The following is a 24,036-nucleotide window of genomic DNA, read 5'->3' on the forward strand; positions in this document are numbered from 1 at the left end:
TCCCAGTCCAGAAACGTGAGCAGGAAAATACAGCCTGGCACTGACACGGCACCAAGGGAGTGCTACACTATGGGAAGTGTTGCCTTTTGCAGGATACATCAAACCCAAAGCCCCAGCTGCGCTCTCTCGGGCGAATGTCGGCCCATCGTGCTGTTGCGAAGCAGAATGGGGGCGTTCCTCATTGAATTTAGAGTGTAGGAGGAGGCCATTCGACCCATCGAGTCTGCGTCGGCCCCTGGAATGAGCACCCCACTTAAGCCCACACCTCCACCATATCCCTGTAATCATACCCAACCTTTTGGGACACTAAGGGGCAATTTAGCATGGCCAATCCACCTGACCTAACCTGCACATCTTTGGACTGTGGGAGGAAACCGGAGCACCCGGAGGAAACCCACACAGACACGGGGAGAACGTGCAGACTCCGCACAGACAGTTACCGAAGCCGGGAATCAAACCTGGGACCCCGGAGCTGTGAAGCAATAGTGCTAACCATTGTGCTACCGTGCAGCCCCGAGTTATTCCTGGTTATTCCTGGATTCCTCAATCGAGATCTCAACAAAGAGATGACCTGGTCGTTATCACATTGCTGTGTGTGGGAGCTTGCTGTGCGCAAATGGGCTGTCATATTTCATAACTACACTGACCACAAATCAAAAATATTGAAATGACTGTAAAGGGTTTGGGACGTCCGGAGGCCAAGTAAATCTTTACGTAAATGAAAGTCGTCTTTCTTTCATAACTCTTAACTCCAAAGTTGGTGCACTTCAGCCCCAAATATCATGCAGTGCTAGAATCTGAGTGCACTAGAATAGAGTCATAGAGTTTTTACAGCACAGAAAAGAACCATTCGGCCCATCGTGCCCTCGCCAGCCATCAAGCAACTATTTACTCTAATCCCATTTTCCAGCACTGGTACTGTAGCCTTGTAAACTATGGCATTTCAAGTGCTCATCTAAATACTTATTAAGTGTTGTGAGGGTTCCCACCTCTACCACCATTTCAGGCAGCGAGTTCCAGATTCCTACCACCCTCTAGATGAAAAGGTTTTCCCTCACATCTCCTATAAACCTGCTGCCCAATACCTTACATCTATGCCCCCTAGTTATTGACCCCTAGCTAAAGGGAAAAGTTATTTTTTATCCACTCTATCTATGCCCCTCATAATTTTGCACACCTCAATCAAGTCCTCCCTCAGCCTTTTCTGCTCCAAGGAAAACAGCCCTAGCCTATCCAGTCTCTCTTGATAGCTGAAGCAATCCAGCCCAGGCAACATCCTAGTGGATCTCCTCTGCGCCCTCTCCAGTGCAGTCACTTCCTTTCTATAATATGATGACCAGAACTGCACAGGGTACGCCAGCTGGGGCCTAACCAGCATTTTATACAGCTCCGTCATAACCTCCCTGCTCTTATATTCTCTGAGACTCCAACTTCATCTCCATGCGGTCAACCCCCGCCTTAATCAGATCCACCTTCCTTGTCAGGTTCTCCAGAGTCTCCTTTCTCTGCTCGGTAAACTTCTCATTCAAGAAGTACACCAGATGCTCCATAGATGACTGAGATGTTCGGGCCGGACCCTTGCCTTCCGCCACCTTCCTCTGTAACCCTGGCACAGTTTCTCGCTCCAACGACTCCTTTCGCTTAAAACCACTTCTGGTCCACAAATCCATCCACGGGTGGACCACACTCTTCTTCCACCACTCCTGCACCTTTTTCCATCAACAAGCCCGCCCGTCAGCCAAAAACACCGCCACAAGCGGGAGCTACCAAATGTGCGACCACTCACACCATGGCCACCACCGGAAGTCCCTTCAATCTCTTATTCTTATCGGCCACCACCATCCTGGCTTCCAATGATGTAAGCTGCTCACATTGCCTCATCAGTGCCTTCCCCACACCCTTTAGCATCGCACCATGCTTCTTTACTACCTCGGTGGTCTTATCGAGTTTCACCCGGACGCCTCCTCAGTCGATTTTTGTGGACTCTCCAACACCAACTTCCCTTGCTTGTCAAAGTGTTTGTGAAACTCCTTTGCGAGCGCACCCGAGAGCATGTTTGCTGTTATTTAGGTCGGCCATCGTCGACAATGCCGCCGCCGCCATTTTCTCTGCTGGCGAAGCCTCCGAATTCGATGCAGAATTACCTTCTGTGGGTTTTTTGTTTCCTTTTCCTTTTGGCATGTGTTTGGTGCAGGAACCCTGTATTACTGATCCAGAATGCATTCCTTCAAAAATAGCCTGAAAAATCAGGCAGAAAGGCCTAAAAAACGCAGATCCTGGTTAGAGCTACCTAGCGAGCAACCTCCCCTCACTTGTCGCCACCGGAAGTTCTTGAGAACAAATGTGACACCATGGCTGTTAATCAACGGGCTCGATCTCAGACTGGTTCCAGTGAGAATGATGGAATCATTAGCTAGGGAACAGAAATAGTGGCGCAGACTGAAAGCAATGGCTTCAATCTTCCCAATATTTACTTGTAGAAAATTGCGTTTGCAGCAGCCATCAATACTCGTTACAGTCAATAAAAGCAGATCTTGGGACAGCCTGCAACTTAGGAGGTAGGTTTTCGCATTTCCTCCGCTGAATCTGAAATCAGGAGAAGCAAGAGTGCCAAATTGTAAGAATAAATGTTCTAAGGATGAGCTGCTTTTACTGGTGAAGCACATACCATGTGCCATCAAGAGTAGGTGGTGGAGGAGAGGGTAAACAAGAATTTACTCACTCCAGGAAGAGCTCAGATATATTCTTCAGCTGCTGAGCTCAGTGATCTCACTTTCATGTTTAAACAAATTCTGCTGTCTGAAATACTATCATTTTCTACAGCCAATATAGAATGACCGAGGAACCCTAGAAGGTCTGCTGGCCAGTATACAGCACAGTGGGACATTCTCTTGTCACTGTTGAAGCCTTGGACTCCAACTGGCTCGGCCCAATATACAAGAGGAGTGGATGAAGACACCCATTATACGTGGCCTCATTCCCATCCTGTGCCTTACTACACAACTAGGGCGCCACTGTGGCACAGTGATTAGCACTGCTGCCTCAGAGCGCATAGGACCCAGGTTTTATTCCAAACCTGGGTGCCTGTCTGTCTGGAGTTTGCACATTCTCCCCGTATCTGCGTAGGTTTCGTCAGGGTGCTCCTGTTTCCTCCTTACAGCCTAAAGTTGTGCAGGTGATCATGCTAAATTGCCCTTTAGTGCCCAATGGTTAAGTGGGGTTATGGGGATAGGGCGGGGGATTGGGCATAGGCAGGGTGGTCTTTTGAAGGGTCGGTGCAGACTTGATGGGCCCAATGGGCTCCCTCTGCATGGTAGGGATTCTATGATGCTAACTCATAGGGCATACTGAGAGAGTGACCAGGTGGAGGAACGTGGCTGGGAAAGACACTGCCAGGTGGAGGAACGTGGCTGGGGAAGACACTGGAAGGTGGAGGAACGTGGCTGGGGAAAACACTGCCAGGTGGAGGAACGTGGCTGGGGAAGACACTGCCAGGTGGAGGAACGTGGCTGGGGAAGACACTGCCAGGTGGAGGAACGTGGCTGGGGAAGACACTGCCAGGTGGAGGAACGTGGCTGGGGAAGACACTGCCAGGTGGAGGAACGTGGCTGGGGAACACACTGCCAGGTGGAGGAACGTGGCTGGGGAAGACACTGCCAGGTGGAGGAACGTGGCTGGGGAAGACACTGCCAGGTGGAGGAACGTGGCTGGGGAACACACTGCCAGGTGGAGGAATGTGGCTGGGGAAGACACTGCCAGGTGGAGGAACGTGGCTGGGGAAGACACTGCCAGGTGGAGGAACGTGGCTGGGGAACACACTGCCAGGTGGAGGAATGTGGCTGGGGAAGACACTGCCAGGTGGAGGAACGTGGCTGGGGAAGACACTGCCAGGTGGAGGAACGTGGCTGGGGAAGACACTGCCAGGTGGAGGAACGTGGCTGGGGAACACACTGCCAGGTGGAGGAATGTGGCTGGGGAAGACACTGCCAGGTGGAGGAACGTGGCTGGGGAAGACACTGCCAGGTGGAGGAACGTGGCTGGGGAACACACTGCCAGGTGGAGGAATGTGGCTGGGGAACACACTGCCAGGTGGAGGAACGTGGCTGGGGAAGACACTGCCAGGTGGAGGAACGTGGCTGGGGAACACACTGCCAGGTGGAGGAACGTGGCTGGGGAAGACACTGCCAGGTGGAGGAATGTGGCTGGGGAACACACTGCCAGGTGGAGGAATGTGGCTGGGGAACACACTGCCAGGTGGAGGAATGTGGCTGGGGAACACACTGCCAGGTGGAGGAACGTGGCTGGGGAACACACTGCCAGGTGGAGGAACGTGGCTGGGGAACACACTGCCAGGTGGAGGAATGTGGCTGGGGAACACACTGCCAGGTGGAGGAATGTGGCTGGGGAAGACACTGCCAGGTGGAGGAACGTGGCTGGGGAACACACTGTTGAGGTTGCTGCCCCTCAGAGTGATGGAACATCCTCTCCAATTTCACTTATGGCATTAAATGTCACCGAAAGTGAACTGCCTTGTGACTATCCCATGGTCTATTTCAAGCAGGCAATGACCCATTTCCCTTCCCAGGTTCCTCCCGAGACCCAGCAGCTAACATCTTTGACACTAAAACTGAGGGAACACCTGGAAAAACAGGTTGAAGAGTGCCGACACATATTCTGTCACCAGTGTGGGGAGCACGGAATTCAAGCGTTGCAGAACTAAACTTGGTTGAAATTTATTCATCCACTGTGCACAGAGATTGAGAGGATGATGTAGTGTAAGGTTTTGACGGATGAGAGAAATGTGGACCCATGGTTGTCGAATCATTTTTGGGCGAGTTTTTCTATTCACTAGTGTGTGCAGATTTGGAGGGGAAGGAAAGAAAACGAGGCAACATTAATAGATAGGGCAGATGGTACTTGGGTGAACATTGTGTTTGGCTCTGTCTTTCTTCAGTGTCCTTCAGTAAGAATCTTTTCTGGCTGTTTGTTTTTAACTTGCTCAGTTCCTGGCTGTGTCTGCCTCCTTCAAGCAGCTCCATACTTATAAATCTGGATGACAAATTTGTGCAGCAGGCAGAATACAACAAATCTCTTTGGAAACTTGGCAGAACTCTGCTGCATTTCAACCCTCCAGATCTGCCCAGCCACCTAAAACACTGTTTCAACAGCCCTGGCATGGGTTGAGTGATGATCTTAATGGCTACACGGTTGTACTTGCAATGAAATTGGAAGAACAAACCTGCAGCACTCAAATTTTTATTTGAAGTTGCAGGGTTGCAAAATCACGAGTCTCCCTTTAAACACTGATTTCACCTAAGCACGAAACAGTTGTCCCTGTAAAACCCGCCCTACACCTGTGACGCTAATGCACAACACACACTGAAAATAGACTAGAGCTGCGTTACAATATTAAACTCACTGTTAATGATCGGTACATCGTTTATGCTGATTTTAATATTCTAATGGGCTCGTCCCTATTTTTGGTTAGATTTTGCCATTTCCCAGTCTGCCTCAACTGTGTATTCATGTATCCACAGAGTACGGGTAGATAGTTAGCAGTTAGATTCTTTGCTTATTTCCTGACCAACGCAGACTTCCCATTGTATGCCGCCATCTTCAATTGTGACGATTCAAAGGTATACCCTGATGTTCCCATGGGATTTCCGCAATGCACCACTGTGCATAAATAAACCCACTTTGGATATTATCTCTGTGAATCTCATATATCCTAATATTCTATTAAGTTTCGACAATTGTAACAGACAATTTGAACATGCAATAATTAGCACACTGAGCTCTATGTTCTGCTCCATAATAATAGCATGGCTTGAGCTGTGCCTTCATATTTTGTGTTTTTTGTGGAAAATGCTAAATAATATTTGTTGTTCATCTCACCCAGTTTCAATATATCTGTTTCAATGATGCCGATATCCTGCTTTCCTATACAGCTTCATATCATTTGAAAATATCAATATTCTATTTGCCTTCAACAAGCTTACGAATGAAAAATATTTGCAGTCCAAATACCCACAAGTCCCGAAAGATGTGCTTGTTGGTGAATTGGACATTCTGAATTCTCCCTCAGTGTACCCAAACAGGCGCCGGAGTGTGACGACGAGGGGATTTTCACAGTAACTTCATTGCAGTGTTAATGTAAGCCTACTTGTGACAATAAAGATTATTATTATTACTACTGGTAGCTTTGTCTGCTAAAAATGTGTCCCACAATATGTGTATGGGTTACAAATTGGAGTACATGGTTAAGTCTGAAAATCTAAGGGTAGCACGGTGGTGCAGTGGGTTACCCTGCTGCCTCATGGCGCCGAGGTCCCAAGTTCGATGCCGCTCTGGGTCACTGTCCGTGTGGAGTTTGCACATTCTCCCTGTGTTTGCGTGGGTTTCGCCCCCACAACCCAAAGATGTGCAGGCTAAATTGCACCTTAATTGGAAATTAACTGGGTACTCTCAATTTATTTTTTTAAAGTCTGAAAATCTATCCATAAAAAGTACGCAGAATAGTTGATCAGGATACAGTACAGATGTGACTTTACTCCAGGTGATTACTGATATTTATCCATGCTTATCAACACTTAAATTTTGACAAGACTATTCCCAATTTTATGGAATTCAACCTTACTTTATATCAGATGACAGCTGTCCCACAAAAAGGAGAGGGAAACTGGGAGTATTCAGTTTAACCGAATAGCTGAAGGTGTGAAAGAGCCAAGGAGAAGTGGATGAGTGTCACCGAGTTCAACCTCAACATGTCCTGCAGCAATATACAACGTTTTTAAAAACCTGCTCAGTTGTAACTCACTTCCTTTATAAAACAAACCAGAACGATGGAAAGGGAATGGGACAGAAGGAGTGATATTTGGAAAACTCATCGCAGAGAGCAATCAAGTGGGTGTCCACTGTCACATTCCTTTGAAATGAAAAATGAAAATGAAATGAAAATCGCTTATTGTCACAAGTAGGCTTCAATGAAGTTACTGTGAAAAGCCCCTAGTCACCACATTCCAGCACCTGTTCGGGGAGGCTGTTACGGGAATTGAACCGTGCTGCTGGCCTGCCTTGGTCTGCTTTCAAAGCCAGCGAGTTAGCCCTGTGCTAAACAGCCCCAGTACAGTGGTCTGAGATAATCCAGAATGAAAATCCAAAACATAATGCAAAGCAGTCTGTTGCGGCACCTCGCCAAAGCAACAATAAATATTTGAGATGTGGCATTGTCCTATGCCGTCTCACAGTTGAGCAATGTGAAGTACTTAGAATTCAGGATGACTTCCCCTTCTCAAGTTATTCTGAGCCACAGTGTCATTTCTGACACACATGCTCATATGTCAGTACCAAGGTGTGGGCTTGAAAGGGCACAAGTTAATACGTTTTTTTTTAATGGCTACCGCGAAGCTGTGGGAAAATTAATATTCAATAACCCGGCAAATGATGGTCACTTATACATGCAGAAACCTTGTGGCGTCATTTCCTGTTAAGTGTGAATTCCTACCGATGATCTATCTTTCCTATGCCAAACATTGCAGTAGCCTCCTGCTGGGTCTGAATCACAGAGTATCAGCAGGCCATAAATTTAACATTTGACGTTCAGTATGTCCTCCTCACATTTACACCACAAAAGCATTCAGATTTGCACAATACAAATCAAACTATCTTGGCAGAGACTCTTGCTTTGAAGCAGGTGCACTACTGAATGCCGCTAAAGACGTCATCAGGTCCAACTTTAAATCCCTTTTCCAGAAGTTAACCATCCAAAAGTGGCATTGCATCACTTATCAGAAGGACAGGAAGAAAGGAGATGGGGGGTGGCTCTGTTAATAAACGATGATGAGTACAATAGTAAGAAATTATCTTGGTTTGGAGGATCAAAATATGGAATCAGTTTGTGTGGTGATAAGAAATAGCAAAGGAAAAAAGTCACTAGTGGGAGTGGTTTATAGACAACTTGACTTTATTTAGACTGTAGGACAGTGGATAACTCAAGAAATAATGGGGGCTTGTAAGAAAAGTACTGCAATAATTATGGGAGATTTTAATTTCCATATAGATTGGATGAATTGGATGAAGTCAGGGGAGGTGGTGGCATAGTGGTATTGTCACTGGACTAGTAATCCAGAGACCCAGGATATTGATTTGGCGACCTGAGTTCAAATCCCACCACTGCAGCTGATGGAATTTAAACTCAATAAAATATCTGGAATTAAAAGTCTAATGATGACCATGAAATCATTGTAAAAACTCATCTGGTTTGCTAATGTCCTTTAGGGAAGGAAACCTGCCATCCGTACCTGGTCTGGCCGACATGTGATTCCAGATTCACAGCAATGTAGCTGACTCTTAACTGCCCCTCAAGGGCAATTAGGGATGGGCAATAAATGCTGGCACAGCCAGCGATGTCCACATCCCATGAACAAATTTTTAAAAGTCAAATTGGCAAAAGTAGCCAGCAGCGTCAATGCAGGCTGGAGGTGATACCCCATGTTCGGGGCCGCTACACACCCTAACGAGGAGGAATCCAGAGGCGGAAACCAGCAACAGCCCAAGGTGTACAGACACTGTTGGTCTTTTGAGGAGCTGGCGGACAACATGTTCCGCAAGAGACTTCATCTCAACCAAGAGACAGTGCGGCACCTGTGCTCATGTTCTCATGGACTTGGCACTCAGTGGAAGAGAAGGTCACCCGCTCCCAGTGGCCTTGAAGGTCACCACAGCCCTGAACCTCTAAGAAACCGGTTCATTCCAGGGTTCGAGCAGGGACTTTTGCGGCATTTCCCAAGCTACAACCCACAATTCAGACTTCATCAACTTTGAGCTGGACCAGGCCCACCAAGATGCCTGGGCTGCAGGATTCTCCACCATCGCCGGGATGCCCTAGGTCCAGGGGGTAATTGATAGCACGCATGTCACCTTGCGTGTATTGGGACATCAGGGAGTGCCCTTCATTAACAGGAAGGGGTTTCACTTCATGAATGCTTAAATTGTGTGCGACCACCACCTCCATGTCATGCACATGTGTGCCCGCTTCCCAGAGAGTGTGCATGACAGCTACATCCATGGGACACTCCGAGATCCCCGGCATCTTCGAGGACCACCTCAGATGACGGGTTAGCTCTTGGCGGATAAGGGGTACTGGCTGATGTCCTGGCTGATGACGCCAGTGCGGAGGCCGGAGCCAGAGACGGGGAACCAATATAACAAGGCCCATGCTGCCACCCGTGCTGTCATTGAGCAGTGAATCAGACTGTTCAAAATGCAGTTCCAATGAATGGACCACTCTGGTGCGACACTGCAGTATACTCCCCAGAGGGTTTCCCACTTTGTAGTGGTCTGGCACAGTAGCGGGGAGACTTGCTGAAGGAGGAGGGATTGGATCGGATTTGATTTATGTCATGTGTACCAAGGTACAGTGAAATGTATTGTTCTGCATACTGCCCAGACAGATCGTTCCATACATGAAAAAACATAGGACATATGATAAATGCACAATGTAAATACATAGACATAGACATCGGATGAAGCATACGGACTGTAGTAATACTCAAGAAAGAATATGTGTGGAGAGATCAGTTCAGTCCATAAGATGATCATTCAGGAGTCTGGTAACCGTGGGGAAGAAACTTTTTTTGAACCTGTTAGTGCGTGCTCGCAGACTTTTGTATCTCCTGCCAGATGGAAGAAGTTGGAAGAGAGAATAACCCGGGTGGGAGGGGTCTTTGATTATGCTGCCCACTTTCCCAAAGCAGTGGGAGGTCTAGACAGTCAATGGATGGGAGGTGATTTTGTGTGAAGGACTGGGCTGCGTTCATGACTCTGTAGTTTCTTATGGTCTTCGGCCGAGCAGTTGCCATACCAGGCTGTGATGCAGCTAGATAGGATGCTTTTTATGGTGCAATTGTAAAAATTGGTAAGAGTCAGTGTGAACTTGCCAAATTTCCTTAGTTTCCTGAGTAAGCATAGGCGCTGTTGTGCTTTATTGGTCTTAGTGTCGACGTGGTGGACCAGGACAAATATTTGGTGATGTGCACACCTAGGAATTTGAAGCCGTCAACCATCTCCATCTTGGCACCATTGATGCAGACAGGGGTGTGTACGATACTTCACTTCCTGAAGTCAGTGATCAGCTGCTTAGTTTTGCTGACGTTGAGGAAGAGATTGTTCTTGTTACACCACGCCATTACGTTCTCTACCTTCCTCCTGAACTCTGACTTATCGTTGTTCAAGATCTGTCATGTCACGTCATCATCAAACTTGAAAATGGAGTTACTATCCCAGTTCACCCAGCTAACTCAGCTTTCATACCCACATACATTATCTTATTTAAGTTTAAAAAATAGTCTTAGATCCATTCTTCTCCCTAGCAAACTGGATGAAAAATTTAATCATATTGTGGTTGCTGCTACCTAGGGGTGCCTTAACTCTGAGGGAATTAGTTGGTCCTGTCACATTATACAATACCAGATCTAATATGACCTGCTCTTTGGTTGGTTTCAGAATATGCTGCTCTAAGAAACTATCTCCAAAGCATTCTGTGAACTTTTTATTCAGGCTACCACGGCCAACCTGATTTTTCCAGTTTATACATTGATTAAAGTCACCATGATTAATGACATTATTATCATAAGCACATTATATTTCTTATTGTATATTTTGTCCTACATTGTAGTTACCGTTAGGGGGCCTGTAGACCACTCCCACTAGTAACTTATTTCCCCTACTATTCGTTATCTCCACCCAAACCGATTCTACATCCTGATCTCCTGAACCGAGATCATCTCTAATTGTTGTACAAATGCCATCCTTGATTAACAGTGTTACCTCTACACCTTTATCTAGCTTCCTCTTCTTCTTAATTGTCATATAGCCCTTATTATTCAGGACCGAATCCTTGTTGTCCTACAGCCAGGTCTCCGTAATGGCTATTAGATCATAATTATTTACTTTGATGTGCGCTTTGAATTAATTTACTTTGTCATGCATGTTCCACACAATCAGATGCAGAGCCTTTAGTTTTGTCATTTTGTTTTCTTTGTAGCATTCAATCCTGATCCTTAATGCTTTCATAGGCTTTTTCTCTCTGTCCTTTCCTGCCATTCTCCAAACCTAATTTTCCATTTTACTATTTTCCTCTCTTACCAGGGGTGGGATTCTCCCCTACCTGGCGGGGCAGGCCGTACCGGCGCCGAGGAGTGGCATGAACCACTCCGGCGTCGGGCCACCTGGAAGGTGCGGAATCCTCAGCACCTTCAGGGGCTAGGCCGGAGCCGGCGGGGTTGGCGCCGCGACAGCCAACGCGGAAGGGCTTGGCACTGCGCCAACCGGCATGGAAGGGCTTGGCGACGCGGCAACCGGTACTGAAGGGCCTCCAGCGGCCAGCACGAGTTGGCGCATGCGCGGGAGCGCCAGCGTGTGCTGGCGTCATCTCAGCGCATGCGCAGGGGCGTTCTCCACGCCAGCCATGGCGGAGGTAGACAGCAGCCGGCGCGGAGGGAAAGAGGGCCTCCACGGCACAGGCCCGCCCGCGGATCGGTGGGCCACGATCGCGGGCCAGGCCACCGTGGAGGCACCCCCCGGGGCCAGATCCCCCCGCGCCCCCCCGAGGACTCTGCAGGCCACCCGTAGAGCCAGATTCTGCCGGTACGGGCCTGGTTTGATTTACGCCGGTGGTACCAGCCGAAAACGGGCGGCCGCTCGGCCCATCGCGGGCCGGAGAATCGCCAGGGGTGGGGGCCGCTGCCAGCAGCCGCCGACCGGCGCGGCACGATTCCCGCCCCTGCCAAAATCCCGCACTGGAGAATTCGGCAGCCAGCGGCAGGGCGGGATTCACGCCGCCCCCCCCTGGCGATTCACCGACCCGGCGGGGCCTCAGGAAGCCATTCAAGTGGGAGGAGCAAAAAGGAACATAGTGGCTATAGGAGACAGTAGAGTGAATCCCACCCCTTGTCACATCTTTCCACATTTGATCCCTTGCACCTCGATTTACCAATAACCCTCTCTACTTCCCTGGTCATGCAGTTCATAAGAACACTGTTCCCAGCATGGTTCAGGTGTAGACTGTCTTAACGGTACAACCCCAACTTTCCTCAGTACTGATACCAGTGCCCCACAAACCGGAATCCATTTTCCACACACCAGTCTTTGAACTACATATTCATCTCTCTAATTTATGAACCCTTGCCAATTTGCACACGGCTCAGGTAATAATCCTGGGACTAAAACTTTTGAGGTTCCGCTTTTCGATTTAGTGCCTAGGTCCTCATAAGCTCTATGCAGAACCTCTTTCTAATTCTACCTACGTTGTTGGTACCTACATGAACCACAACAACTGGATTACCCCCCACACTGCAAGTTTCTCTCCAACCCTGAGCAGGTGTCCTCAACCCTGGCATCGGGCAGGCAGTAGAGCCGCCTGGATTCTCGCCCTTTGCTGCAGAGAACAGTACACCTGCCTCACTCGCAGTCACACCTTCCTCCCCTGAACTCTGACCAAATCAGAAGACCTTATCCTAAGTGCTGTGGTTACCTCCTGGTACAAAGCATCCAGGTAACCTGTCCCCCCACTGCAGATGTGTTTGCCCTGGATCGCAATATTATCCAGGAGTTCCCACATGCTGCAGCCTTGACACATCATCTGTCCTGCCATCCTTAATGTGTCTTAAATAATTACTTAATTATCTCATTTGCTTATGTATAATATATTTTATTAACTTCATCACCAATTTGCATTACTTTAAACCTTGGGGATAGCATAGAACTCACTCACTCAACAGACACTCACCAAAGAGCCAGCTTTCCCTGTTGTAGAGTAAGAACCAATTCCTCAAGGGTGGGAAAGATCGAGAAAGGAAAAAAAAACTTCCTTCCGCCCCACTCACCAAACTGCCAAGTCTGCACTATATTCTAAGAGCAAAATTTATGAACAAAATTAACACTTTAAATCTCCCCCAATCATCAAACTCCAAGCCTCCACTCAGCTTCTTCAACTGCACTCTGTACGCCTCCTTTTACCTGTAGCTCACTGATGGGATGTAACTGAGAGCCGGGCCTCAAAATGCAGGAGCCTTAAGCCTGCAAGAACTGATGGGTAGTCAATGCATTCTGCCCTGGCATCCTGTGCCCCGAACGTTCATTCTTCACCGATAGTTAAAAGTGCCACCAATTCTGTGGTACAATGCGGTGTTCTTGTTAGTATTAAGTGTTGTCATTGTCACTCGGTCACTTTCCAAATATAATGAACCAAAGCAGGTTTTTTAAACTTGATTTAATGATGTGGAGAAAGTGCTTGCTACCAGTTTACATCAAACGGTTCCAATCTCTTCCGAAGTTTTTGAACTCTAGCTTGGAGATTTTCTATACAGAGAAGTTGGGAGAGAAATTAAACAAAATATAAATCTTAAAAAAAAACCCTACATTATAATAAATCTTCCACAAGTTTGTTACATTTCCAATTATGTGCCTATGGGTGCGATTTTCCAGCCACATTGCAGTCGGCGCCGATCCTGCTATTGCTGGTGAATAGTGGGAGGGAGAGCCCAAAAACGGGTTACCCGCCGGGCGGCAAGCCGACCGCAATTCCCCCGACCCGCTGCGACCGATGCGATCTGGATAGTATTTAAATGAGTTATTAAAATCAAAATAGGACCCTGTTCAATGCTGGAGTCTCCCCTCCCAGGAGTCACCAGCACAGGCCAGTGTGAATCACTACTGGTCTCCAGAAATGGGAAACAGACTTGATGGCCACGCCGGGGCGGCTCGAAGGCCATTGGAGCCTCTGGGTGATCGGGGTCAGGGCAGGCACCCTGACACTGATAGGTTGGCACTGCCCAGCTGCCAGGGGTAGGGGCTGGGGCAGTGCCAGGGTGCCAATGGGACATTGCCAAGGGGTGGGGTCTGAGGGGGCTATGCCCATGAAAGGGGAGGTGAAGGTGGTGCCGAAAGGGGGGGCCCGAAGTGGTGTAAAGGGTGGGGAGTATGCAGGAGGTATGAAGGGTGGGGGAGATGGGCGCCTGAAGCGGGAGTGTGAGGGTTGGGGGGGGTGAGCCTGAAAGGTGGAGGCCTGAAATTGGGAGTGGCCCTAAATGTGGGGGGCCCTCAGCGACCCAGTAGCACGGTATGCTCACTTGCATGGGAGACGATGCCCCGATGCCGACGAGGATGGGTGGGGGTGGAGCCAGGTTACCCTCATATCTCGATGGTGTGAAGCGGGATCACGCAGACATTTAGCGATGGGGGAAGTTCACCCTCCGGTGTCGAAGGTTAGAGGTGTTGCCTATGTCTGTGTGGGGTCACAATGGCTATGGGTGGGGTGTGTGTGGGTCTCTAAACGTAATCTTGAGATCTGGGCACCCATTAAAAAGGGCGCCCTGATCTCTGAGGAGCTGGTTTTGCCAGCATCTTTACTTCCCCACTCCAGAAAATATTTGTTAAGTGTGAGTTGATTCAGTGAGAATCTCCCCAAGCTCCAAAAAAGTGTGGGTGAATTGCAATCTGGATTGCACCCAAATACCCAGCGGAAATCAACCTGCAAAACACGCAAACAATTAACTTAGTCAATTATAGAGAGAATCGCACCGTTTATCCATTTAGATATGGGTGCAGGGGCAGATGTTTTAGCCTTCGTCTCATTGATTGCTAGCATAAGAACATAAGAACATAAGAACTAGGAGCAGGAGTAGGCCATCTGGCCCCTCGAGCCTGCTCCACCATTCAATGAGATCATGGCTGAACTTTTGTGGACTCAGCTCCACTTTCCGGCCCGAACACCATAACCCTTAATTCCTTTATTCTTCAAAAAATAAGACGGGTCTTGTTGGGGTAGAGGTCAGCTTCTCCACCCAGTGTCTCGGCATGGCGGGGGGGACCTGATGGAGTTTTGACCATGAAAAAAGTGGAATTTGCTCTAACGGGGGTGAGTGATGGGTTTTACAATTGTTGCGGTTTGTTTATTTTGCATTTTGGGGAGTTGTTTACTGTTGATTGCTGAGAGGGGGGTTGGGGGAGCTTGGTGGGTAAGGGGATTTGTGGCGTTCTTGCAGATTGTAAAAATGTTGAACATTTGTGGAATAAAAATACTTTTTAAAAAAGGAATGCCAACCTGTATAGTAAGTGCTCCATCTCCGCATCCTCCATCCAGGGCTCAGACCTATACAACCCCTGTTAAAATGCCTCAAATTCCCCGTAAATGTTTTCCAGGCTTGTTACCAGCCACCCTCCACCCCCCATCCCTAACCTGCAGTATCCCCCGTGTGGCCACCTGCACAACAGATCTAGCCCATCGCCTTCGGTGTCAATACCAGATTGCACTCGACCTGTAGCCTCTTCCTTTCCGCTAACAGCTTTCTAGTCGGGGCTGCTGAATATCGTCGGTTCACGTCCATAATGAGTTCAACCAACCTCTGCCTCTCCATCCTCTCAACCTTATCCCTGTGGGTCTGCCAAGATATTACCTCCCCGCTAATCACTGCCTTCCCAAATTGTGGAGGGCAAACTTCCCCGTTCTGATTAAACTTCACATTGTCCTCTATCGTCAAGGCTACCCTCTCGCAGAACTTCTTGTCCACCAAGAGTGCCGAATCAAACCTCCATAGGAGATTTTGGCTCGGCCTGTCTCGAGTCCACATATGACATGTAGTCCGACATTACTATCGCTGTGTATTCCGTCCCCACAATCCCCGAGAGTAACAACCTCCCCACCACAAACAAGTCAATTCGGAAATACAACTTGTGCATGTGGGAGAAGAAGGAAAACTCTCTCTCTCACAGATGCCTAAACCTTCATGGGTCCATCCCCCTGCCACCCCATCTGATCCATAAAAATTCCCAGTTCCTTCGCCATTTCCTATGTCACCAACGACTTGGGGCTCAATCTATTCATCCCAAAAAAAAAAAAATTTGTTAAACATGAAAAAATTACATTATAATACAATACTCCTTTATTCCCCCTTTTATCTTAACAAATACCCACAGATTTTAAGATTAACACAGATTACAAAGTACATTTTAAGATACAATGGTCCCATTAACACAAAGTCCCTTTTAAGCACCCCGATTGGCTGTGGTCAAATACACACACTCTGCTCTGAACCCAACTTAATGTCCATAGTTTTTTTTCCTCAGAATCCCCCCAGATGATTCGTATACATTGAGCTATACAAAACTCTGGTTAGACCCCACTTGGAGTGTGAGCAACACTGGGCAACACACCTTAGGAAGGACATTTTTAGGCCTTGGAGCGTGTGCAATGTAGGTTTACAGAACTGATACCTAGATTACAGGGGTTGAGTTAAGAGGAGAGGTTACTCAAATTAGACCTGTTTTTACTAGAATTTAGAAGGCTAAGGGGTGATCTAATTGAAGTATTCAAGATATTACCAGGGAAAGACAGGGTAGATAAAGATAAACTATTTCCACTGTTAGAGATTCTAAAACTAAGGGGCATAGTCTAAAATTAGGGCTGGACAATTGAGGAGAGATGTCAGGAAGAACTTCTTCACTTGAAGACTGGTAGAAGTTTGAAACTCCCACAACCAGCAGGTGAAGCTAAATCAGTTGTTAATTTTAAATCTGAGATCAATTTTTGTTTAGCAAAAATATTGAGGGACATGGGCCAAAGGCAGGTATATGGAGCTAGATCATGGACACAGATCAGCCATCTGAATGGAGGGACAGACTGGAGGGGCTGAATGGCCTACTCCTGGTCCTATGTTGTACCTTGTCTCACTTAACTCCAACTTCCAAACGAGGAATTTCAAATGCTGCTTTCAAAAAGTCACACTTTCAAATCTTTTAAATTATGCTTTCCCTCCACACCTTCCATCAAGGTTTTGCTTTCAAGTTTTATACTTCTACCATCAGGGTTGCTTTGTCTGAAAGGCTTTTCTGTGTCTTGTTTTCTAGGTATTTGTGGACCATCGGTAAAAATGTGTGGAAAAGATGGAAAAAACGATTCTTTGTTCTTGTGCAGGTAAATGAAAATGAATACTCCATGTCTTTGCCTTCATTGTTCCCCAGAATTATAAATTGGTGACACAATTTGCAAAAATCAAACTGTCAAATATATATATTTTTTATTAATCTGCAATTTCATTTTAAGTATTTGCCTTCAGCTGCTGGTGTTAAAAGTGCCAGCTGACTGACAGCTATAATAGTTTGTAGCAAGTATATAGGAACTCAGCTGTGTTTGACTAAAATTGAAGAATTGTCCACAAGGTGAGCTGCCAGAAACAGTGTGAGGGCTTGGCAGTGTCTTTCTGTTGCGAAGAGAGAAAAGTGAGGAAATGGATCTAATAAGGACAAGAAATACGTGGTTGCAGACAGGACAAGGTTTGCAATTAAATACTGCTAATGTATTTAAAAATGATGGAGAAGAATGAAGGGAGTGGTTGGTAGCTGTGTTCATCACAAACAATACCATCATTGCAACAAGAAAGGATATAACTAACAGAGCTTTAAATGGTCTCATTATTATGGGTGTGCTACATACCACCAAATTTTGCAAATCTAGTGCAAGGGGGCGGCACGGTGACACAGTGGTTAGCACTGCTGCCTTACGGCACCGAGGACCCGGGTTCGATCCCGGCCCCGGGTCACTGTCCGTGTGCGTCTCACTCCCACAATCCAAAGATGTGCAGGGTAGATGGTTTGGCCACACTGAGTGGCCTCTTAATTGGGAAAAAAACATTATTAAAAGATAATCTAGTGGAAGGAGAAATATGTGGCCAAATGTATGATCAAGTTTTTGAAAAAACACAATCATGATTATGGGGTAATTTCAACAACGCCCATATAAAGTAGGTGAAAGGTGTGAAGGGGATGGAGCTTTTTACAGGCTGCAGAAAGACCCCTTTCTGTTCCAATATGTAAGAAGCTCAACAAGAATGGAAGCAATCCTTGATCTAATAGTGGGAAATGAACCAGAGCAGGTCAGTGCAGCTACAGAGATGTGTAATGAGGTTTAAGATAATTATTGGTCGAGATACAGATAGTCCAAAATCCAAAGTAATGGATTGATGGAAGCTAACTTAATGTAGCCAATCATACTGAAGTCTTTGAAGAACTCACAAAAAAAATAGACAAGGTTACTTGGTGCAGTGTGCATGAGCTTTCAAAAAATCTTCTATGTGGTAGCAGGGTAAGAGACATTGTAAGGGTGTTTGGTGTTTTGGGTCAAATAACAGATTGGGTTGAAAGATAGTTACGAACAGAAGGTGCGAGTTAAGGTAGGTTTCTCTGACAGGTAGAAAGTGGGAAGTGGCGTTCTGCAGGGAACCATGCTGTGATCACTGTTTTTCACCATATAAGCTATTAATAGTTAATGTGAGGGATTGCACCGAAATGTCGGAAGACATGAACAGGTTTGCAGAGTGGGTGGATAAGTAGCAAATTCAGTTCAGTATAATAAATTGTGCAGTGCCTCATTTTGGTAGGAAGAGTCCAGGTTTAGAAGGTAAGAAACTAAATGGGGTAGAAGACAAATGAGGGGCACGATTCTCGCCCCGTGTTGCGCCCAGAGCACCTCCAACCTCCTGGAGAATAGCGGGAGAGGCCCTAAACTAAGTTTGCGTCAGAACGGAGCGCAATGCTCCTGGTCCACAGCACCAGATGCTATTCGTTTCACAGCCTCACTGGTGTGAACTAGACTCATGTATTTAAATGAGTGTTCAAACTCATTTAAATATGCGTTTCCAGATATTAGCCGGAGTCCCCTGTCTCCAGGATTCACCGCCCCTGTGGTGCAACGTGAGGCCAGCGGGAATCACTATTGGTCTCCATCACCAGATGTGATGACAATGCTGGGGGGCTCAGAGGCCATTGGAACACCCAGGTCGCTATGAGGAGGGCAGGGTGAGCCCCCCACACACCTCTGCTCCCAGGCAATGGATGGAAGACATTCCTCACCAGGAAACTGTAGCTATCAAGGTCGAGATTAAGGTGGCTGTTAAGGTGGCAGAGGCGCTGGCCGCCATGCAGATGGCCCTCGATGGCATGGGAAGGAGACTGGAAGCCCAGGGGAGCACTATAAAGGAACTGGAAAAGATATCGGCTGATCATCGCTCTGATGAGACGTAACAGCCCAGTGAAGAGATCTAGAGTCTTTGCCCGCCTAAAAAGTACGAAAGCCGGCATGATCTTCCTCCAAGAGACGCATCTGAGGGAGAAGGACCGACTGCGGGTAAGGAAGGGCTGGGTGGGCAGACATATCATTCCTGCGACGGGACAAGAGCCAGGAGCTTAGTAGTCATACTGCTAAGTAAGAGGACGATGTTTACTGCGATGAGGACGGTTACGGACCAAGGGGGACAATACGCCATGGTCAGCGGTGCCTTGGGCAGGTCACCAATGGTCCTGGTAAATGTGTACGTGTCCAACTGGGACGAGATGAGAACACCATGGCGAAATCCCCGACATAGATACACACCAACTGATCATGGGGGGAAACTTTGTACAGGACCCACTGATGGATAGGTCGAACCCCAGAATGGGGAAAACGGCAAACATGGCTAGAGAACTGGGAACGCTTATAATAATAATCTTTTATTGTCACAAGTATGAAGTTACTGTGAAAAGCCCCTAGTCGCCACATTCTGGCATCTGTTCGGGTTTATGGAGCAGATGGGGGCAGTGGACCAAAGTAGTTCCTGCACCCAGGTGAGAAGGATTTCCCTTCTTTCTCGCCAGTACACTGAATCTACACCCGCATCGACGACTTTGTCGTGCGAATTTGGTGCTTCCAGAGATAATCAGAGCAGAATAGTCCACGATTGTAATCTCTGACCACGCTCCACATTACATGGATGTGAGTTTGGAGACAGCCGTGCCCAACGCCCTACATAGAGTTTGGACATGGCTCTCTTGACCGACAAGGTCTTCTGCCAGAAAACATCACAGGCCATAGGCGAGTGCGTGACTAACAACCGGAACAGGTAAGTCTCACCTTCCACATTCTGGGAGGCACTGAAGGCTGTGATTATAGGAGAAATAAGGCACACAGAGACAAGGAAGAGAGGGCGGTTAGGCAGCAACTGATCGACTCCATTCTCGAGGCCGGCAGGAGATACGCCAAGGACTCGACAGTAGTGCTTCTGGTGGAGAGGAAAAAGGTACAAATGACCTTTAACCTGCTATCCACACGGAAAGCAGTGCACCAACTCCACCAGTCATGCGGTACCTTCTACGAACACGGAGACAAGGCTAGCCACCTGCTGGCTCACCAGCTGAGAAAGCAGGCAGCCACGAGGGAAATAGCACGGGTGAAGGATAGCGTAGGTGAACTGGTAGCAAAAGGTCAACAAAGAGTTCAAGGCCTTCTACTGGGGATAGTACATCTTTTCGCCCCCAAAGGGTACTCGGGAATGAAACAGTTCCTCGATGGATTGGACATGCCAGTCGTGGGGGACAATATACGGAGGGGGCTGGAAGCACCACTAGGACTGGGAAAAATCATGGAGAGCATCAAATCCATGCAGGCGGGGAAGATGCCAGGACCTAACGGGTTCCCAGCGAACTGTTACAAAACATTAGTGACGGCACTGGCCCCACACCTGCAGGAGATGTTCATGGGCTTACTAGCGAGGGCACCCTGCCTCCAACGCTAACAGAGGCCACCATATCGCTGATACCCAAGAAGGACAAAGACCAAACAGAATGCAGATCATGCAGACCCATTTTGCTGCTCAACGTAGACACAAAAATACTCGCAAAAATCCTGGCTAAGCGGCTGGAGATGTGCATATTAGAGGTGGACGCAGAAGATCAGACGGGCTTTGATATGGGTATACAGCTAACTGCAAACATCAGACAACTGCTGAAAGTGATATTGACCCCATCCGAGGCGAGAACACCTCAGATGATTGTCTCCCTGGACGCAGCGAAGGCCTTTGAAAGAGTCGAGTGGAAATACCTCCAAGTTTGACCGAAATGTCCACCATGGCTCTCATCTGCGGCAACCATAGGTTCACACCAGCCTTGCTTGACGCGACCTTTAAGATGTGGAGACAGGATGGGGGGGACACTGATGGTTAGAGACTTCGACACTGAGGACAGACTAGCGACCCTAAACGTACTGACTGAGAGCCTGGAGCTACCTAACGGAAACGAACTCCGACATCAAGAACTTTCTCCGCCAGGAGACGACAGCTTACCTATGTACCCTGAGAAACACAATGCCTGAGGAATTACTGGACACCAACAGTCTAAGGAGGGGAAACTGCGGGGACTTGGACAGATGACTGTTGGAAAGGACACGCTCCCCACTGGACGAAACACAGGAAAAATGGGAGGAAGAGCTAGGGACAAAAATGGGGTGAGGACTCTGGAGCTAAGCACTGAGCAGGGTCAACTCCACCTCCTCATGCGCAAGGCTAAGCCTAATGCAACTGAAAGTGGTGCGCAGAGCACACCTGACAAGAACCCGAATGAGCAGATTCTTCCCGGAGGTGGGGGACAAATGTGAACAATGCCAAGGAGGCCCGGCCAACCATACCCAAATGCTCTGAGCCTGCCCCAGACTTGTCAGGTTCTGGACAGCCTTCTTCGAGGCAATGTCCAAGGTTGTGGGGGTGAGGGTGGAGCCGTTCCTCAGGGTGACAGTCTTCTGGGTATCGGACCAGCCAGAACTATTCATGGGAAAGAGGGCCGATGCCCTTGCCTTTGTTTCCCTAATTGCCCGCCGGAGAATCCTGCTTGGCTGGCGATCAGCAGCACCACCCACATTTGCAGACCTGCTGGCAGACCTGTTGGAATTTCTCCACCTGGAGATCAAATTCACTGTCTGAGGGTCAGAGGATGGCTTCCACAAAGCATGGAGGCCATTTACCCACTTGTTCCAGGACCTGTTCGAGGCCAATTGCCAAAAGGGGGGGGAAGGGAAGGGAATAACACTGCACACATGTGAATAGAAGATAACTGCCCACTATACAATAGGCGATCCAGGAAAGGGCCCTGAAGCAACAAAAGGAGGGGCGGGGGGGGGGATGATGGAAGGGATTGGAGGGGCGGGGGGTGGCTGGATCGAAACAGAGGGAAATGACTTGTATAACTTGTATATTGTAACCAACACATGAATGTACAGTGTATAAAATGCAAAAACTTCAATAAAAACATTTTTTTAAAATGTTGCCCCAATCTCCAAAGGTCCTGTCCCGGTGAGAATCTCCAAAGGCTCCACAAAAATGACTAAGTATGGGTGGATTGCGATGAGAATCGCGCCGGAACAGCCGTTCTTTCCCGGCTCCACTGCTTCATTTTTTGGTGGAATTCTGCCCGAGATCTGTGAATTCAGATCATGGGACGGGAAACTTCCTCTGAGTGGCAATCAGCGTCAAATTGCCACTCCGTGCCCATTTCTCTATGCCTGGTTTCTCCCGTGCCTATCTTGCCTAACCTTCCGACTCAGGCTGGGTGCGATCTAGGCAGTGCCACTGTCTCCAGCACCGAAATGCAGGAGAGGCAAATTGAAGGAGTGTGGTAGTCACCACTGATGTATATATTGTATATATAGGATGTTGATATAGGTGCTTTACGGTAAGGACCCTGTACTACAGGTACGGGGGTAGATCCCTGCCTGCTGGCTCCGCCCAGTAGGCGGAGTATAAATATGTGTGCTCCCAGTACAGCAGCCATTCCGTCAGCTGCTGTAGGAGGCCACACATCTCAGTGGAATAAAGCCTCGATTACATCCTACTCTCGTCTTTGTGTAATTGATCGTGCATCAATTTATTACACTGAGTTTTTTCAGAAGATGGACCTCCGCATCAAGCCGGATCGCCTGCAGCTGCTTCCGCAAACAGACAACGCCAAAAAGGACTTTGAACATTGGCGAGCCTGTTTTGAAGCGTACATCGGGTCTGCGCCAGACCAAATTCCAGAAGCACAGAAGCTCCAGGTCCTTTACACGCGGCTGAGCTCCAACGTCTTTCCACTTGTCCAGGACGCGCCGACCTACACAGAGGCTATGGCACTACAGAAGGAAAATTACGCTCAGCGGACTAACACACTCTACGCCAGGCACCTCCTCTCCACACGGCGTCAACTTCCTGGTGAGTCGGTGGAAGGTTTCTGGTGCGTCCTGTTCCCCTAGTTAGAGACTGTGACTGTCAGGCCGTTTCGGCCACAGAACACTCAAATTTGCTAATGAGAGACGCATTTGTTACAGGCATGGGGTCTGACTACATCCGTCAACGCCTCTTAGAGGGGGCCACACGCGACCTCACGGTGACCAAATAACTAGCGCTTTGACTTACGGTCGCATCACGCAACATTCAGGCCTGTGCCCTCGACCGCGCGGCCCACCTGCCCTGTGCATCGTGGACTCCACATACGGCCGCCCCATCGTGGACCCCATCAGCGACCGCCCTCAGCCAATCCCACGCCTGTGCCGCGCGGCAGTCAACCAACCTCGGGGGGCCCAAATGCTACTTCTGTGGGCAGTCAAAACACCTCCGACAGCGCTGCCCGGCACAGAGCGCCCTCTGCAAGGCCTGTGGCAAGAAGGGACATTTTGCTGCAGTGTGCCAGGCCCTCTCAATCGCCGCTATTGTCCCGGCAACCCCCACGTGCAGTCAGTGGGTGCTGCCATCTTCCCCTCTGAGGACCACATGCGGCCAGTGGACGCCGCCATCTTGTTCCTCCCAGGACCAACAGGCGCCGCCATCTTGCTTCCCACACGACACGTGCGGCCTGTGGGCGCCGCTGTCTTACCCAACTCAGGACCCATGCCCGTCGGGCACCTCATCCGGCCGCTCATCGCCTGCAACCGCCAACGACCAGCTGCGTCTCGCCTTGGTCACAACCTCACGACTGCTTCAATTAAAGTGAGGGTCAACGGGCACAAGATCTCCTGCCTGCTGGACTCCGGGAGCACTGAGAGCTTCATTCACCCCAATACGGTAAGGCGCTGCTCTCTTGCGGTACACACCCTGCTAACCAGAGAATCTCCTTGGCCTCTGAGTCCCACTCCATGGCGATCCGGGGGTACTGCATCACCACTCTCACTGTCCAGGGCGTGGAGTTCAGCGGCTTCCGCCTCTA

At 48.5% G+C, this 24,036-nt stretch overlaps 2 protein-coding genes across 2 annotated transcripts in view; both read left to right on the top strand.

The window, feature by feature from the left end:
- The window catches only part of LOC140387635 (calcium-dependent secretion activator 1-like), a 452,144-nt gene extending 435,109 nt beyond the window's left edge, over positions 1-17,035 (top strand). Inside the window, exon 6 of the mRNA XM_072470830.1 lies at positions 16,906-17,035. Coding sequence (XP_072326931.1) covers positions 16,906-17,035 — 130 coding nt within the window. The remainder of the gene's footprint in view (positions 1-16,905) is intronic.
- Positions 17,036-19,851: 2,816 nt separating this feature from the next.
- The window catches only part of LOC140387636 (calcium-dependent secretion activator 1-like), a 591,860-nt gene continuing 587,675 nt past the window's right edge, over positions 19,852-24,036 (top strand). The window contains exon 1 of the mRNA XM_072470831.1: positions 19,852-19,931. Within this exon, the coding sequence (XP_072326932.1) occupies positions 19,852-19,931 (80 nt within the window). The remainder of the gene's footprint in view (positions 19,932-24,036) is intronic.

This window comes from Scyliorhinus torazame, chromosome 13 (genome assembly GCF_047496885.1).
Source record: "Scyliorhinus torazame isolate Kashiwa2021f chromosome 13, sScyTor2.1, whole genome shotgun sequence".
Classification (NCBI taxonomy): domain Eukaryota; kingdom Metazoa; phylum Chordata; class Chondrichthyes; order Carcharhiniformes; family Scyliorhinidae; genus Scyliorhinus; species Scyliorhinus torazame.